The sequence below is a fragment of the Misgurnus anguillicaudatus genome, chromosome 24 (genome assembly GCF_027580225.2).
Source record: "Misgurnus anguillicaudatus chromosome 24, ASM2758022v2, whole genome shotgun sequence".
NCBI classification, from domain to species: domain Eukaryota; kingdom Metazoa; phylum Chordata; class Actinopteri; order Cypriniformes; family Cobitidae; genus Misgurnus; species Misgurnus anguillicaudatus.
This window is the reverse complement of record NC_073360.2, coordinates 8300409-8319204: the sequence shown is the minus strand read 5'-3', so window position 1 is coordinate 8319204 and position 18796 is coordinate 8300409. Positions and strand designations below refer to the sequence as shown.

At 35.4% G+C, this 18796-nt stretch overlaps 3 protein-coding genes across 5 annotated transcripts in view; 2 read left to right on the top strand and 1 right to left on the bottom strand.

Annotated features, from left to right (window-relative positions):
- Nucleotides 1–9540, top strand: part of schip1 (schwannomin interacting protein 1) — a 43107-nt gene extending 33567 nt beyond the window's left edge. For all 3 annotated transcript variants that reach the window (XM_055195765.2, XM_055195766.2, XM_055195767.2), the window contains exons 3-7: nucleotides 3307–3424; nucleotides 4561–4758; nucleotides 7389–7512; nucleotides 8580–8673; nucleotides 8832–9540. In XM_055195765.2, the coding sequence (XP_055051740.2) occupies nucleotides 3307–3424; nucleotides 4561–4758; nucleotides 7389–7512; nucleotides 8580–8673; nucleotides 8832–8883 (586 nt within the window). In that variant the 3' untranslated portion in view covers nucleotides 8884–9540. The remainder of the gene's footprint in view (nucleotides 1–3306; nucleotides 3425–4560; nucleotides 4759–7388; nucleotides 7513–8579; nucleotides 8674–8831) is intronic.
- A 131-nt stretch (nucleotides 9541–9671) lies between these two features.
- Nucleotides 9672–14111, top strand: il12a (interleukin 12a). Its single transcript, XM_055195769.2, has 7 exons — nucleotides 9672–10290; nucleotides 11228–11355; nucleotides 11535–11645; nucleotides 12813–12854; nucleotides 12976–13107; nucleotides 13368–13418; nucleotides 13513–14111. The coding sequence occupies exons 1-7, from the start codon at nucleotides 10200–10202 to the stop codon at nucleotides 13642–13644; spliced, it is 687 nt and encodes a 228-aa protein (XP_055051744.2). The 5' UTR covers nucleotides 9672–10199; the 3' UTR covers nucleotides 13645–14111.
- Nucleotides 14112–14266: 155 nt separating this feature from the next.
- LOC129438802 (NACHT, LRR and PYD domains-containing protein 1a) overlaps nucleotides 14267–18796 on the bottom strand; it is a 35721-nt gene continuing 31191 nt past the window's right edge. Inside the window, exons 11-15 of the mRNA XM_073863328.1 lie at nucleotides 15627–15762; nucleotides 15310–15360; nucleotides 15161–15235; nucleotides 14784–15077; nucleotides 14267–14665 (exon numbers count right to left, since the gene is read on the bottom strand). Coding sequence (XP_073719429.1) covers nucleotides 14637–14665; nucleotides 14784–15077; nucleotides 15161–15235; nucleotides 15310–15360; nucleotides 15627–15762 — 585 coding nt within the window. The 3' untranslated portion in view covers nucleotides 14267–14636. The remainder of the gene's footprint in view (nucleotides 14666–14783; nucleotides 15078–15160; nucleotides 15236–15309; nucleotides 15361–15626; nucleotides 15763–18796) is intronic.

Below are 18796 nucleotides of genomic sequence, written 5' to 3'. Positions count from 1 at the left end.
TATTCAAAACTTTTAATACTAATTTCCTAAACAGATCATTAAAGATTTTATTTCTACAAATGTTTAAGCATTGATGTAGTACAGAAACACAAAGTAAAATAAATATATTTCCCAATCTCATTTTCATTTGATTCTGTTCACAGCCATAAGAAAATTGACTCTGATTAAATGTTAATGCTTTATCAATGGTTTGATTATCTTGTCTACAGTAGATTACTTCTTCATACCAGAATAATAAAAAACACAAGGTCTTTTACATTACAGTACTGTATAAACACATTTACTTCAGTCATATTGTTAAAAACTTTGTCAGAAAAACAAGTCTGCAGTCTGTGTGCATAATAAACATCAGTGCATGTATTTCACTTCTCTTACAGTATTTACAGACGTCAAACTTCCCTCTATGGTCAGAAATATAACCAATATGTTGGTGTCATACTTTTTTATCTTTATTAATATCTAACAGTACATAGAGTAATATTTTCCATAGATGCAATGTTAAAATAACAGTGTCAGCTCCATAAATATTGAAACAGAGGCACATTTGTCTGGACATTGTAAAGGGATTTGTCTTTATCATTAAGGGGATATGCGATCATCCACCGTTGTTATTTATATGGACTTCCAGGATTTTTTTGTTTTGTTGCTGAGCTCAACAGTGCGTTTTTTTCTCTCAGAATGTACCAAATTGTCCTATCTGACTGATGGATTTGTTGTGTTTTTTAAAACCTAAATATGGTCTGCATCACTTTGGAGATCTCCCTGAATCACATGATGTGGGTTCATATAGCCACAGCTTTCATGTACATACCACACTTAAAGTCAACTCCAGAGCTTTTGCATCCTTCATTTATGAGGAAATAAATCTTTGGTGTCCCCGGAGTGTGGATGTGAAGTTTTAGCTCAAAATATCATATAGATAATTTATTATAACATTTTAAAAATGCCACTTGTAGGTGTGAGCAAAAATGTGTTTTTGGGTGTGTCCATTAAAATGCAAATGAGTTGATGAAATGCAAACACTGATATCATGGGGGTTTGTTCAAAATTAAAACTTAATTGTGCTGTCAATAATTTTTTCTCTCTCTTTCTCACTGCACTAAATGACAGTGCAGTGGTTGAATAGTGCAGGGCGGTATTGTTAAAATAAGATGCTTTCTATGTCACAAAAGAGGGGAAATCTAAACCACGATTTTTTCACATGTTTGCAGAGAATGGTTAACCAAAACTAAGTTACTGGGTTGATCTTTTGAACATTTTCTAGGTTGATAGAAGCACTAGGGACCCAATTATTGCACTTAAACATGTAAAAGGCATCTTTTACGCTAAGACCCCAATAACAACTGGATAAAAATAGACAATGCCTGTCCATAAAACATTTTTGAGTCAACTGTCCCATTACTACTGGCCTCTTTAAAAAGGGGGAACTACACTCTAAAAAGCACTGGGTTATTTTCAGCCCAGCGTTGGGTCAGAAAGAGTCGAGCCCAGTCGTTGGGTTAAATTAACCCATATTGGGGCGATTTCCCAGACAGGGATTATCTTAAGCCAGGACTAGGTGTAGTTAAGTTAAGATATTTAAGTAATTTTTAAAAACATATTTTATAAACAAACATTACTGGTGTATTCCTCGAGACACAACACTCGCACTGATATATTTTAAGATATGTCAGAACAAGCTGTCTTCGATCAAGACAACACCAACATTTAATTTAGTCTGGGACTAGGCTTAAGTCCTGTCTGGGAAACCGCCCCAAAGTGTTTATTACTGACCCAACAATGGATTTATACAACCCAGCATTGTAGGTTTAAACAACCCAGCATATGTTAAACTACAACCCAGTGTCCTGGGCACTTTTTATAGTGTGTACATATTAAACAGCTGTAATTCAGCCAATCTGGATGTGAATACCCTCTGAATAAAGCTGAGAGTTTAAGCCAATATTCATTTCATAACAGTAACTGGAATAAATCTTGGTAAACACCTATATTAACAGCTAAAAAAGTATTATATTTATGGAGCTGAGTGTATTTAATTTAAAATATTTATAACCTAATACAGTTTTTACAGATGCTAGGACACATTTCTCAATACTTAGGTCACTTTTGCAAAACTCCTCACACAGTGAGCACAACAGAAGTCTATGGGGGCTAAACTGAGGATCAATTATCATTGCTTTGGCACAAAATGCATTCAATAACTACATCTCTTAATTTTCATGAATTCTTTTCTCACTCACACACAATAACTGCCCAAACTATTTGTACATACATGCCAATTTGCACATGCATACTGTTTTCAAAACTGTTAAACATATGTTCAAAACAATAAGACAATACCAAACTGAATAAGACAGAAATTTGCTACAGTTCTACAATAATTTTTTTGAGATTTATTTTAAATCTTAAAATTAAATGCTATAAAAACAATTGGCTAAATGGAGAAGACCGAGCAGATTAGCATTACTATTGTATCTGTATCAGTGGATGGTGTGTATACACATTCTTGTATTTTGGAATTACTCAGTGCCAAATCAAATATTGAAGAATTCTGCATCATGTCTGATTCATTCCAGTAACATATATTGCAGTGAATTATAAACAGAGATGTGTCCTTGTTTTACACAAGAAAACATTGTTGCTACATGTTAGTGTTTTTTAGGTCATTGTTTGTGGGTGACAAAGTGTGTTTGTCGGCTGTCAACTTTTGCTAATGTTTTGGAAGAAAGAGTTGATTTGAGACCTGAATAAAGTGTTTTGGTAGTTGTAGTGCATTTTGAATGTGAAATGAACCGCTTTGCTAAGCTGAAAGTTGGTTAGGATAACTGTTTGAAGAGTTTGCAAAAGAGACCTAAGTATTGAGAAATGTGTCCTAGCGTCTGTAAAAAAACTGTAATACTTATAATAAATGAAAAATGAAATACAATGACTATATGAATGACAATGAAATATAATGACTTTCATTAGTCAAGAGTTTATGTCTGTTTGGTGCATAATTAATATGAAAAATATTTAATTGTTATTTATTAGTTTTAGTTTATGTAAATTATGTATATGTATTATATAACACACATGACATTTTGAAGTCATTTAGTAAAACAGTGATGAGAATTTACATGTGAAATATGTAGAGATATAAACAGTGCTGGAAAACCATTGTTTAAGGACCAATGATGATAAATATGTAATGATATGTTTTAGTTGGACTTTGATCCTGCACACATGTAATAACTTTAATCTTGCACACATGTAATAAACAGGAGTTTGGAAACTTGTATGCTAAATGATTGTCTTCTGGTCTTCTAGGCTTCAGAGTGGCATGAATCTACAGATCTGCTTTGTGAATGACAGCGGCAGTGATAAAGACAGCGATGCTGATGATAGCAGGACGGAGACGAGTCTGGATACACCACTCTCACCAATGGTATCAACACACAGACAGACACACACACACATTTATGTGTATTTACTTCTGTTTAAAACATAACACTAACCTGTACTTTACTGTATTCTTACAGAAATCCCATTGTAAACATTTGTAAAACATAAAGATTTCCACTATACGCAGTGATGATAGACAACACACAGTGGCGTTCTGTAAATGAGAGCGTTGTGTTTACTGTATGTTGATATCATGACAGAAGAGATATTTTTATAGGATTGTGTCTGATCTTTGTTTCTCGGGATTCAGCCGTGGATTTATTTTTTTGTGTCTTTAAGTTCCTCTGCACAGAAACACAAGTATAGAAGCGTATTACAAAATATGTGATTTACCCTGGTACAATAAAGATGTGTCATTCTTGTGCTGTAAAGGGGAAAAACACAAACTCATACAGTAATACTTAAGTAATGCTGCCAGTATTTAGTGTTAATGTTTAAAAACTCTTCTCCTTTACAGATAAAGCCATAACCTTTACACGCACTAAACACAAATATCTATATTTGTTTAATAATTATAAGAAAAGAAATGCTATCATTAACTCATTTTCACATGAATTGTGTTTGTGTAGCCCTTTCCCAATGTGCATTACTACAGAAATATATTTACATGTTAGTATATTGTTTAAAACATGAAACATATTGTTGTTTACATTATAGATAAACATGAGTTGTTGTAATCAGTTTTTGTTAGGATTGTGATTCAACCGATGGCTTAAAACAGTCCCGTCCAGAATGTCCCTGAATCTGGGATGTGGTTTGGGAGCGCTGGTTTTCCCATCAGTCATTGTATGATCGGTTACAGTAATATTATGGCTTTAGTCACAGATCAGAGACAAATGCCCCAATACACACTATACACGGATCAGCTTTCACCCTGATGAATATTTGAACGCACACACATGATGTATACACGTTTAGTGATATCATTCATTTTCTAAGACTTTCTGAATCAGAAATGTGACGTTTCATCTACAGTGCCATCCCACCTAACAATTTTGGGTTTAAAAGACGCTGTCCAAACACAGCCCAGATGTCTAGGCTCAAACAAGGCAAAGTTTGGGATGTCAGTGAAATAGTGTTAATTAATTAATGTGCTGGTATTGATGATTGTGTTTTCAGAGCAAACAGAGTTCATCATATTCAGACAGAGACACCACCGAAGATGATTCAGAGTCGCTGGACGATTCAGACTTTCTGAGTCGACAGAAGAAGCTTCAGGCGGAGGCCAGGCTGGCGTTAGCAATGGCCAAACCCATGGCAAAGATGCAGGTGGAGGTGGAGAAACAGAACCGTAAGAAATCTCCTGTGGCAGATCTGGTACGTCTTTGGCTTTCACGCGTCATTGTGAAAATCACAGGGTTCACGCAGTTTACAGAGATGTTGGTTGGAATATTATTTATGACACACACACACACATCTAGGGCCTCATTTATAAAAAGCAACGTTCACACTTATAAAAAAACTGTCTTTGAGGTGGAAAAGTGCTTATAGGGCCACGTCAGGGTCTGAGCAATTTTGCTTGGCCGATTGCTGCAGGTTTTTGGAAATATAAGACATTTTTGCAGGCGCTCTTTTATATCTCAATGAAATAATAAGGAATTGTTTAAATGCGAAGATTGAAACTATTTAGCTGCGCGCAAGTTCTATATCATTTGTGTTTTATAGATTTCACATCTGAAAGAAAGGGGTACGCGCATTTCCTGTGCATACGTTTGGTGTATGAATCACACATCGTCATTTTTAAGAAATGATCGTGAGATCAAATTTAGGATGGTGGCTACAGAGCATATTTTATAAATGAGGCCCATGCAGGATGTGGCTCAGGTTACAAATACGACATAAACCAAAATACTAATCACGATGTGACCGCAATCTCTTACATGACATGAATTATTTGGTGACGTATTGTTGCGTTGTACGGCGGTGAAACGGTACGCCTCTGTGTTTGAGGGACAATCAACTGAAACTGTTCAGACACATGCACTTCCTTCATAAAGCCTCTCTCTCTTTGTCTCTCTCTCTCTCTTTGTCTCTCTCTCTTTCTTTCTGGTAAGTGTGGTGAGCCACTTCTGAAAGTTCATTAAGTGTCATCACACGTCACATTTGGAGTGAAACCGTCCCTCCTCTTAAATTACTGCTGATGTCATGAATTCAATCCCGAGATGTCTCACTTCTGCATTGACTCTCAGGCTTCATGATTCATGTTGATTCATTTTGATTCTTTGTGATTCTCTCATCGACTCTCTGCGTATTTTTGAACAGGATCGAGCGAATGTTTGGCTACTAAGAACAAAACTGAAATTTGGTTATTAGAAATTCCTTAGAAAGATCTCGATGCGGGTTTCTTAAGCTTTCTTAAAAAGACCCACACACTAAAACAGATCTGACCCTGCCTGTGAAAACCCAACTAATGTCATTGATTTCTGATTAATTATCCTACATGATGTAAAGAATGTTGTGCAAATAATATAATCTTGATATCTTTAATATTGACTGAGTAAGATCATGTCAAAGAATGAAATCAGTGATTGAAGTAAAAAATAAGTGTGAGAATTTGATCCAATACATTTGTTAAGATTAAAATCAAGCAGTGATGCTACTCAACAGGTGTTACTGTAGAGTTCATGAGTTTAACAGCACACACCTGAAGTCTTTGTTATGAATTCAATAATTTTATCTGCTTGTGTCAGAAAAAAACAAGAACTGAGCATCAATTTGTCATCTTCTCACAGTAAAATACAATTAACAGTTTTGAAAGATACTCATTAACTTCAAGACTTTGTCTGGATTCGGAAGCAAATCTGCACGGTTAAAAATGTGTGTATAAATTACAGTATTACTGGTAGCTGTTTCGCAGTAACTTGCTGTAGATTTAAATTGATGTTATTTAATGCCAAAAGTTTGTTTAAAGTTAAATGAACATTAACAAGTCTGTGTCTTTGCAGAAATAAACTAAAAAATTGCAAAGCATTCTGGGAACCAGAAATCCTCATCAATCTTTTACTGTTTTTTCTTTTAGATTTTGATTCCCATAATGCTTTGCATGAGGCTGTTATTTTAGTTTTATTCTGTAAAGATAAAGACTTGTTAATGTTTAATGTTAATTTAACTTTAAACAAACATTAAATAACATCAATATAAATCTACAGTAAGTTACTGGCAAACAGCTGCATAAAAACAGCAAAAAATGTAAGCATGTCAGTTTTGTGTTATGTTTTTATTGTTTGTATGAACTGTGTATATAAACGCTGATGAGTCTCAGAATAAAGTGAGGTTGTGTCTGCCATCCAGTTCCACCTGGCTGGATTAAATCATTTCAATTCAATATTTTTATATACAGTATATATAAAAGTTTGACATGATAGTTTTAGTTTCATTACGACTGTAAGGGAGGGCGCATGGGTTATAATAAGAATAGGGGTCATAAATCAGACTTATTTGAAAGTGAAAGTGCAGTGTGTTGTGTGAACAGTGTGTGCTCATGGGAAACTTCAGATGGGTAAATTACCTGATGATGATGATGGACATTTATTCTGTGTGTTTGATAGTAAAATGTATAATGTAGATTCTCTGAAGTGACCTGGTCATAATTGCTTTTATATTCATTACTGCAGGTGGGAGAATCCCACTGAAATCAAACACAATCACACAAAAAACACAATACTGAATCAAACTCAATTAAATATGGTACTGAATATTAAAAAAAAAAAGTTAGAAATGAACTCATTATTATACGGTTGTTGTTTTTTTTACATTCTGACTGCTTTGTGTTTAAATACTTTCTTCATGTGTGGAGTATCTGTGTTTTTGTGTTATTGGTCAGAATATAAAGAGTGATATGAGAGATCTCTCTGTTGCTGTGTATTTTTTAATAATAACCAGGTGATTGTAGTAAAGGTTTAGTTATATTTCATGTCTTTATATGTGCTGTGTTTATTTATTAACAGCTTCCTCATATGCCACATATTAGTGAATGTCTGATGAAGAGGAGTTTAAAACCCACCGACCTCAGAGACATGACACTCGGCCAACTGCAGGTCATCGTTAATGACCTTCACTCACAGATCGAGGGTAACGCACAAACACACACATAAGCATATTCGGACGGGATTCGTTTTCCAAACGACGTTTGAGTTTCAACATGTCCCCCAGGACGTCTGTGATTTTATGTAACGATTCGGACGGGATTAAAATGATGCAGGCTATTCCAGAGATGGGAGTGTCTGTTTCATGCATTTGGGCGTTGCAGTAGCACGTGTTCTGGATACGCGTGTTTGTAATGTAAAATATTTTGCTTTAAATGTAAAATTATGACAGAACATAATTTAACAAATCAAAATAAAATATACAAATCCTACTAAAGTAACGTTAGCGTTTTATATAACTGTCTGCTTATAATAAACACAAAGAAATGAAGAAATAATGATTAATACAATTTAATATCTTTATTAATTAACATTACCATTCCGGAGTTGAACAACTTTGAACGGAGTTTCTTATAACGTTAATGATATTACAGTGTTTAGTCTTAACAGTGTATGATATTCAGCTCGTCTTGATTTAATTACTTTATTTTGCCGAATGCGAAAAAACATTAATATCTGAATGAATGGGACTCAGGAAATACAATATACGCGCATTAGTAAAACCTACGGCAGATCACGTTGGCCAAAACACGAAATGAACTGCGTTTTCAAAAGATATTGCGGGCAAACACAGACATTTGCATCCGGACAGGATTAAATTTCTCAGAGGACCTGAGAAAAACAGTAGGTAAATTGCTCTGGAATTTTTACGGAGGTCGTCAGAGAAAAACACAGACATGGCCGATTCGGACGGGATTAAAAACACAGAGGACCTCTGAGAAGCACGATTTTCTCAGAGGTCCCCCTGTAAAACTAATCCCGTCCGAATAGGGCTATACACAAATAACATCATCACAAACATCTATCTGTTACATAATTGGTTGATTTACTCAATTATTTGGTTGGTTGATTGAATACCTGATTTGATACACTGATTAATTTGTTGATTAATTGGTTAGTTGGTTGGTTGGTTGATTGGTTGATTGGTTGGTTGGTTGGTTGATTGATTGATTGATTGATTGATTGATTGATTGATTGATTGATTGATTGCAGGTCTAAATGAGGAGCTGGTCCAGTTGCTGCTAATACGAGATGAGCTTCAGATGGAACAGGATGCCATGCTGGTGGACATTGAGGACCTGACCAGGTGAGCAGCTCACTCAGATCATTATCATTATTTTAAAGTATTGATAGTTTGTCATATACTGGGTTTTTGGATTAAATCCACCAGAGCCCATTGACAATTAATGTGTGTGTGTGTGTGTGTGTGTGTGTGTGTGTGTGTGTGTGTGTGTGTGTCCACAGGCATGCTCAGAGTCAGCAGAAACACATGCTGGAGAAGATGCCCTCTAAATGAAGTCCACACTTGACATCCTCAGACACTTTTCCTTTGTTTCTGTGCTTTATAACAGCTGATGATTGGTCACATCCTCACACACATTAAATAAAAGCAAAGTGACTGTCCGGGACCTTTAGGAGATCACTGAGATCACCTTCACTGGAGATCTGATGTGAGATCAGTGATGCATCCTGAGAGCTTCCCACATTCTGTCGTTCACTTCCATGTGCAGTGATTGGCCTTTGCTTTGTCATAGATTTGCTTGAATCTTTTACGTTCGCCACTAAATTGTATAAACCTAGTGAGAAATTTCATTACAATTAAAATGATACAAAAAAAATGAAAAGAATATTCGATGAACGAGCAGTGAATGAAACGTTTGAGTTGGACAGTATTTATAAAAACAAAGAAATGCCTCTTTGATGATTTTCAGCTGAAATGTTTGATTTGAAGGTGCTAAAGAGGAATCTTGCCTGCCTTGTAGTTGACTTGTAGCTTTTTTGGTAACACTTCACTCGGTACTCAACATTTCCTGAATGTTGGTCCTCTGACACGTCATTTAAATAAGTGTGTTCATATCGTTATCATTCGTATTGTATTCAGATTCTTTATTTGAGGGAGAAATGGTTATGTACAGATCTGTATAAAATACAAATAAAACTTTGTTTCATAGAGGCTCTGGCTTGGTTCAGTTTTGTTGTCAAAAGTGGATTTTAAGATTTTCTTTATTTTAGGAGTACCTAAATACGGTAATTTCCCAAAATCCTAAATTAATACCTTACAAGGTGCTGTCATAAATCAAAACCACGTTTAACACAATCAGTAGTTCCCCTGTGCTTCACTTACATTCACATTTTCCGGCTGTATTTTTATCTCATAACATTTATTTTTATGATCAAGCATTTAATTGAAGTCATTTTAAAAACAAAGTCTCTTGATAGTTTATGGTAGCCTAAATGATTTGTTGTTTTGTAAATGAATCATTTTTATGTTGGAAATTTATGAACTCCTACAGATGAAGATGATTTATGTATTATTCCATTAAAGACAAATTATGTGGTATTTTTACATTATTGCAACAAATATAAAATACTGAAATGAAACATAAATGCTTGATGTTAAAAATATCAAATATGTTGTGTGTGAGAATATAAGACTCTCCCCAAGACATCACTTTAATTTCACAAAATCAAGATAGGGTTAGGGTTCCTTTATTTTAATACTGTACATACTATTATTATTATTATTATTATTATATTATTATAAGCAGGTGGAATAAAAAATAGGTGTGTGTTTGTGTGCGTGTTTGAGTGACTCAGAATAAGGGATTCCCCATGAATGTGTATAAAAAGCTGATGATTGAAGTCTCTTTTACTAAAACATTCACACACTCAAGACTGTCATCAAGATTCATCATGAAATACTGTGAGTATTGACATCTATACTATAAAAGCTTTATTATAGATATTATAGATTTTATTATTTTATTTAATGATTAACACACACAGTTAAAATGTGAACTATCTGTTGCTGTGATGTTTCTGAGTCAACCTTCAGATTATATACTGTAAAAAAAATAATTTCACTGAAAAATAATATAAAACTGCAACAGTAAAAACCTGGTAATTGGTAATGACCCTGACATATAGTAAAAACGCCATATATCTTATAAACATGTTGACGATTTGATATGTTCAATGTGCTTTTACAGTAAATTGTTGATAAAACTGTTTCTAGTAAGGTAAAAATACAAGTCACTGTATGATAAACAAAACGGCAAAAAGACGTAAACTTCTGTTTGACTCATTGCATTTCATGAGATTATATTTCAATGATATATATTTGTATATTCTGGGTTACAAGCAGAAGAGTTATAATTATAGTTATGTTATTATCAGTTAAAAGGGTCAAATAAACTTCACAACTGAATGAGTTATATTATGGCTAAGGATTGGTTTATATATATATATATAAACCAATCCTTAGCCATAATATAATTCATTAAAAATATATATATATATTTTTTTTTTTTATAAAAGAGTGTATTATATTATTTATTTCATTTATTACTTTTGACAGGTATGTTGTTCTAGATTTTTGATTCAGAAACACATTGATTTTATCTTAATGTACTCACAATGTGGTGTATGGTTACAGAGCAACTTTGGCTACTTATCAAATAAATAAATAAAGTTTTCCTTAATGTATAAATGGTTTTATGATGTGATTAGAGAGAGTGTGAAGAGATGTAGAAAAGCTTTCACTGACTGGTGAAATTTGTCAGTGAAGATTGTTATAAATGGTTCACTTTTCAAGCACTGTTTACTATTATAACTGTTAATTCTCTCTCTCTCTCTCTCAGTGATTGTGTTTAGTGTAGTTGTGGCTCTTGTGACTGGAACTCCAGTACCATCAAACATACACAAGTGCACTGACTGCTCAAAACTCGCTCGATCACTGCTCACCAACCTCTCACATGTCATGGACAAGGTTTGATTACCATATCTTAACTTTATTATTATTAAATGCACATGTAAATACCTTGAAATGTCTTAACAATTTGATTAATAATTTTTCTGAATGATCATTATTAAATAATTCTTATAATGGTTGTTGGTGATTTATTTCTGCAGATTGATTAATGTTCATATTCTTTTTGTTCTGAACAGGGACCGAAGGATAATGAGAATTTGTTTGCTGGGTTTAACTGTACTGAACTGGCAATACAAATGAATGAATTCACTCAGACAGGAGTTGTTTGTCAGCCCAACACATCTCCTGTGAGTCTCACTGATGTTTACTTTTTATGTAATAAGAGAGAGTACTCTGTTGAACTGGGTAGTGTCCATATGGAAATCTAGATTATATCTCATACCCTAGCTTAATGGTTCTCTAAGTGGGGGAGAATGTGGCAGGGGGCCAAATTTTATGACATTTAATAAAATACATTTATTTATCATAAATTCTGTGAATAACAATAATAATAATAATAAGGCTAATTACCAACAGCACTACGTTATCTCATTTAATATGTTTTATTTAATTCATTTTAAGTTTGGTGAGGCTACAAACAATTCACCGTACACATGGGGGAGCCGAAAAAGTCTGAGGACCCCTGACCACTGCCCTATTGTTATAAATGCAATATATTCTAGATCTCAGCCTATATTGCATCCCATATATACTCTAGATCACGGCCTATATCGCATCCCATATATACTCTAGACCACGGCCTATATCGTACCCCATATATACTCTAGACCACGGCCTATATCGTACCCCATATATACTCTAGACCATGGCCTATATCGTACCCCATATATACTCCAGATCACGACCCATACCGTATTGTATACAAGCTCAAGGCCATGGTCTATATCGTACCACATATAAATGTTCGACCATAGTATGTATCGTACCACATATGAATGCTAAATCGCAGCCTATATCGTAATGCATATATACGCTCTAGATCGCAGCCTATTTAGCATTGAATATACTCCAGATCTCAGACTATAACATATCGCATATAAACTCTAGATCAAGGCCTATATCGTATTGCATGTAAAATCCAGATCTAGGCCTATATTGTATTGCATATACAGTCTAGACCATGGCCTATATCATATTGCATACAAACGTTAGATCACAACATATACCGTATCGCATATACGCCCTAGTTGACAGACTATATTGTACAACAAACAAGTGATTGATCGTGGCCTATATTGTATCGCATATACACACACTAGGTGGTGGGCGGCCTATTTCACATCTGATATATACTCTAGATCACGGCCTATATCGTATCCCATACACAACACAGCATATCTATTCTAATAATTGAAAATCTGCACTGCAAATATCATCCGTTGCAGAGTCTTTCACAGTAGTTTCAGTTCCTTTTAAAGTTGATAATAAAGAAGTAAATGTTGTTTTAATTTCAGAAAGTTTCATGTGTCAACCAAAGAAACTCGACATTTAGTGAGGTGAGATCAAAACTTTACTGCTGTTAAGGTTGCTTCTTTTTAGTTGTGTTGTGTGTATTTCAGCACCGTCTCTCTCTTTAACTTTGGTGTGATGTTTGTATTGTATTTTTATTTGTTATAGACTGAGTGTCTGAGGAACATCCGAGATGATCTGTGTTATTATAATGACTTACTGAACTCTTATATGAAGAATGTCAAGCAGGCCGAGAAGGATTTGAATCCTGTTGTGAACACTTCAAAAGACCTTGTGACTGTAAGAAACTACATTTTAAGTTCACATAGCAATACTCTTTCTACTCTATTTGCATCATTAAAAGCAAATGGTCTGTATAGATAACTCCTAGATAACCTCATACATTTCTTTAAATGTGTTTCTCTTGCAAAAAGCCCAGTTTTGTTTGATGTGCATGTTGAAAAAATAACAGAAAATGAATTTTGTTTTCTCTCATTGATGTGAAAGTCATGACTTTTGGGTACTAACACCATATTATATTATTATGTTTGATTTTGAAGTGTTTGCAACAAAGCTATCCTCATGTATCCGCTGAGAGAACGCTGCCCAAGGTGAGTTTCATATCATTAAACATCACATTGAAACAAAACCTCAAAATCTTCTAGTGAAACTAATTTCTGATGCACATTTGTGTGTTGTGTAAAGGGGACCGTCTGGGTTGACTTGCCCTTTGGTGACCGTGTGTCCCTGTGCAAAAAACTGAAGGGCTTCCACGTTCGGGCCATCACTATCAACAGAGCTCTGAGCTACATCGCCTCTGGAGACCACAGGAAGTGATGTCACTCTCTACCACTGACACACACCAATCGCATCACATGACTGTAGAGGATTTAACACATCAAACTAAAGATGACAGAAACACCAGCAAAGAATATATAAGCTACATGTTATGAGGCTATTAAGTTGGAATATTTATATATGATGTTAATTATTTAATCTATTTATCTAAGTATTTATTTGCAAGTATGAAATACACTATTTATTAACTATTTATAAAAATCATTTTTTGTGTGTGAAACTTTAATGAGTCAAAATATGGTCCTACTTAAAATTTGCTATGAAATCTTAAAATAAACTATTTATTTTATTTCAAAATGATTTATCATTTTACAAAAGAGTCAACATGATTTTCTCACTATTGAAAGATTCACCTGAGAAATTAACATCATTAGCATTGTGAAATACACGATGAGATTATGTATGAAACTTCACAGTGAGAACTGCTCTGTATGATCTCCGGCTCTTCCTCTACTGTGATGTCATACACCGATCAGTCTGCGCAGAGCTGTGTGACATGATGACATCATGAGACAGTAAGATCTCATCAGCTTCTTTCAGTGTCAAGAGATGTTAAGACTGGTGTTGAGATTTGAGATCAAACCCACAGACAGACACGGTCTGCACTGTATCATGGCTCATAATTCAGCAAAACTTTAAAACAGGTCTCCAAAAATGTACAGCAACAAATGAACTCAAATGTTTCAATAAAAACTAAACTGTACAGATGCTGTAGAGATGTCAGCACCAGATTATAATATCATCATCCATGTCCTGCAGGAGTGTAAACTATAAAAATAAAGTTGAATTGAATCGAATCAATGTGACTGATGAAAACACATTTCACTTTCAACGTTCAACTGAAACTGTGGTTGTTTAAAATGACAACCACTGCTGATTGGTCGAATCCTCTGGGTATTTTAGTGGTTGATACTGGTGTGACTCCATTTGATTGGACAAACGTGGCTCATCTCATCTCATGACTGACAAGTTCATTTAGTCGAATGATTTTGAAGCATTTCTGCGAAAAGACAAAACAAACACAACATTAGTTTTCTGCTTTTCGGTGGATACTTTCAAAGTTAGTCTCACTAAATAAATAAAAAACAGCATGTTTGAATCAACTTGACATCACTCACCGGTCAATACAGCAATGACCTCATTCGGCACATCATCGTTGTCTTTCAAACATTCATAGAGTTCCTGAATTCCCGCTTTTCCTTTGGGCTGCCGTCGCCTCCAGCGCTCCAGCATGTTGAATTTTAACATGATGACGTCCTCGTCTTTGGCCGACTCGATCTCTTCTAGATCCTGTTTACTGAGACCCAGATAAGAGATGGCCACAATCTTCCACTCTTTTCCCATTCGTTTTGCCACCTGCATGAGCTGCTGGTCTGTGAGGTCGGGAGCTTCGGCCGATGGTTTCTTGCAGTCTGAGGACACAACAGAAATTCAGTCTGAACATTCACAAATGATGTGTGTGTGTGTGTGTGTGTGTTTATCAGTATGATTTTACCTGATTCATCGATGTATCGAGATCTCTTATTGGGCTTGTTGTCCTCCTCTGACGCGCTGCTCCGCCTCTTTTTGCCTGTAAAGAAATAATTCATCATTCATTAACATCCAAATCGAGCTCTCGACATTCAGGACAGATACTGTACGCACCTCGTGTTGGTTTCTGTTGGTTTTCAGATTCCAGATTGTGTACACAGTCTCCTGTAAAAGATTGAGATGCGATTTTTGAGATTATCGCTGACCTGGTTATCTTACATTTTTACCACTACCCAAATAATCTCTTATCAATTATTTCTTCTTAAATTATTATTTCACTGTTAATATTTATGTTGCAAGTGCCTGTTCACAATCAGTCAGTCATCTCTCAATATATAAAGCCCTGATCTTCTTCAGGGTCTGGGTTTATCTTATGATATAACATTTATTAATGTAAATATTGTTTGAGGTGAATAAAGATGGCTAGGTACCGTCTCTGATGACGGCACTCCACACAGTGTGACCTGTATGAGTGTCTGCCAGTGAGAGCGTGAAGGGAGGATTTTCCTCAAAGAAAACCTCAAAATATCCCTTCAGTTCAACAGGGACTGGTGTGAAGAGCATGTCCTGCAAAAACACACACACAGTTTAGCAGCAGTATTTGAATGCAGTATTAGATGAGGTATCGGGAAAGGCTGCACAATTAATAAAAAAACTAATCAGGATTACAATTACAGGTGAAACAATTACAAGCCTCAAATACAGCTGTCCATTTGTGCTCATTTCTGTGCGTTTCTGCAGTATGTTTATGCACCAAATACAGTGATGAATCGAGAAGGGTCTGTCTGCAAGTTGCACTTGCACTCTCAGACACATGCGCTTCCTGGCAGTGATGTCACTTGTAGTCGCGAGAAAAGTAAAAAAAAAATGCTGGAAATGTTACATTTACTTAACATAGCAAAGAAACACGTTTTTTACAAAAGTATTTTCCTTGTGTTTATTGCAGGATTATTAAATGTTATATTTTAGTTTCAATATTTACAGCAAAGCTAATAATCATCAAAGAAGTTGTTAGATCTAAAGACCAATACAAAATTATAGTTTAACCTAATGCTTATTTTTACTCTGGTTTCCTTTTTTACAATATGTCGTCGAGGCATGGTCTTAAACTACAGCGAAACATACTGCAACATGATGTGCACTGTTGTGCCACAGGGGTTTCAGAAAGTAATACAATTTATTTGTGCATGAATGATATACATTTTTGCCGATATAGACACTAAATTAAATAGTAATTTGACTTAAAGTGCACCTATTACATTGCTAAAAAACAATGTTAATTTGTGTATTTGGTATAATACAATTTGTTGGTGTGATTTATGGTTAAAAACACATTATTTTCCAGATACTGTACAATTTTGTAGTTCAGATTTTCTTCGCACTTTTTTTGCAGTGATTTTGTACAAAACTCTGATTGGCCAGCTAATCTGTACATTGTGATTGGCCTGAATACCTCTGCCGTCAGCCGGAAATGTGACGCTCCTTACCATGTTTGAAAGATTCGCTCACAATGCAATGCTAACAGGAGTTAATTTAAGGGCTGTGAGTCCAAGCGAGATGAATTATGAGAATGTCGGTCATCTCTACATCACCAATCCCAGGAAGTTAACTTTTGCCTAAAATCCGTGTGTTTGTTGTAGTCCAAGAAAAGAGATTTACGCTGGAGACGATAACTTGTGTCATCGTTTACTTTGTGGTTTGTACCTTTTGCATATCGTTAACATGAACTAATACACACCAAAGGAAATTTAAAACTGTGAATCGGATGATAGTTGCTCTTTAAACACAGCAAAACAATTCTGCAACATGATGTGCACTGTTGTGCCACAGGTTTTTTTTATAAAGTAATAATATGCTAGCAGTGTTTCCCATACACTTTGGCGGTGCGCCCAGGTAAATTGCGACCCGCCCAGGAAAAAAAAATCACTTTACGAATTTCCGTATTTTCTGAACTCGACTGGATGACCCGTGTTTTGTTGAAAGAGAGAGAGAGAGAGAGAGAGAGAGAGAAAGAGAGGATTAACCAACTTCTTATACCTCTTCATTTATGTATCATACATAATCACAATAAAAAAATAATAATAAAATAATTAGATATTCAATGTCAACTGACCCTCAAACAACACACATAAAATATCTTTAAAACACCATATATCATAAAACAGCATTTCATTATTCACAAGTTTATAGTAAGCAAATTCAATTTTGATTCTTCCACCCACTAGTTTTCTAAACATCATTTCCACCTCAATAGTCCCAAGTTAGAGCTTAGATTCTCTGCCCGAGCCCGAACCCGCGGGCCGGGTCGGGCCGAAATTTCCAGACACATCCTCGGGTCGGGTCGGGCACGTCACGTGTCATGCGCAGCATCTCGTTCACTCGGAGTCTCGAACACGTAACGCATCACACCTGCTGTGCGTGCTGCATTATTCGCTTAAGTGTAACTGCGCGGAAGATGCTGCGGTGGCTCACGGTGCAACGAGCAGTACTGGCTTCACGCCACCAGTAGCCAGGCCCAGGAGAGACTCCAAATTTGCTGAGTGGGAGAACCAAGACGATGATAACGAACCAGATGAGGATGAAGTGGCTATGTACAACTCACAAAAGCATGCCATGGATGACGACCGGGATCTACTGAAATGGTGGAAAGTGAACGGATTGGTGTACCCAAAACTATCCGTCCTCTGCATTCCAGCAAGCAGCAGCAGCAGCGAACGGGTGTTCAGCGCAGCTGGCCGAACGATAGAGCAGAGGACTGTCGACGCAATCTTGTTCTTGCATGACAACATGTAGAACCATGTAAGTAGCTATAGCTTTGTGATGAATATGACATTATATAATTATTACATAAATGCAGGCAGCCTTACTTGGCCTAATCAATTTCTCTTAATCTACAGGCTCATACACAGGCAGGAGGCTACCAGAATGGAGCAGCGTTTTTGCACTATATGCCTACGTTTTCTAATAGGCTTTAAAAATATTTATAATGTTTAAAATTATATTATAAAATAGTATATGTTCTAAAACATTGTTTAATTTTATTAAAGTAGTAGGCCTATAATCTTAGGCCATTATTTTCTGTGTTCATCATTGTGCACGGTTTATTTTATTTTTTATGTTTCTTTATTCGAAATTTCAATCCATTTAGGATCCATTCAGTTGTTTCTTAATAAACAAACAACGCAGTTTACATGCTTCTTTCTTGTCGTATTATTCATCAAGATAATAATAAATGCACGCACAATTATAAACTTGATAAATGTTATAGATATGTTTTACTATGCACAGAAAAATGTATTTCAACATTTGCAAAATTCAGAATTAAATTAATGTTCTGCAATTTGTACAAAAAGAGAGCTTGTAGTATACTGCCGTCCAAAGCGAAAGCGCAGTAACTACACGCTTGGTCAAAATTGAGTTAAGGCTTGAAACGAGCTTTATGACATCTGTTCTGTCTTATGACAAAGTCTCCTAGTTAAATTTTGTCCCGTTTCAGAGAAATGAGGGTGTCAAAATTGCAGTAACTACAAAATCCATGCTAATACCAAGGCAAACCGCAGTAAGTGACGTTACTGCGTTCTGGCTTTGTTTCCCTGGCTTT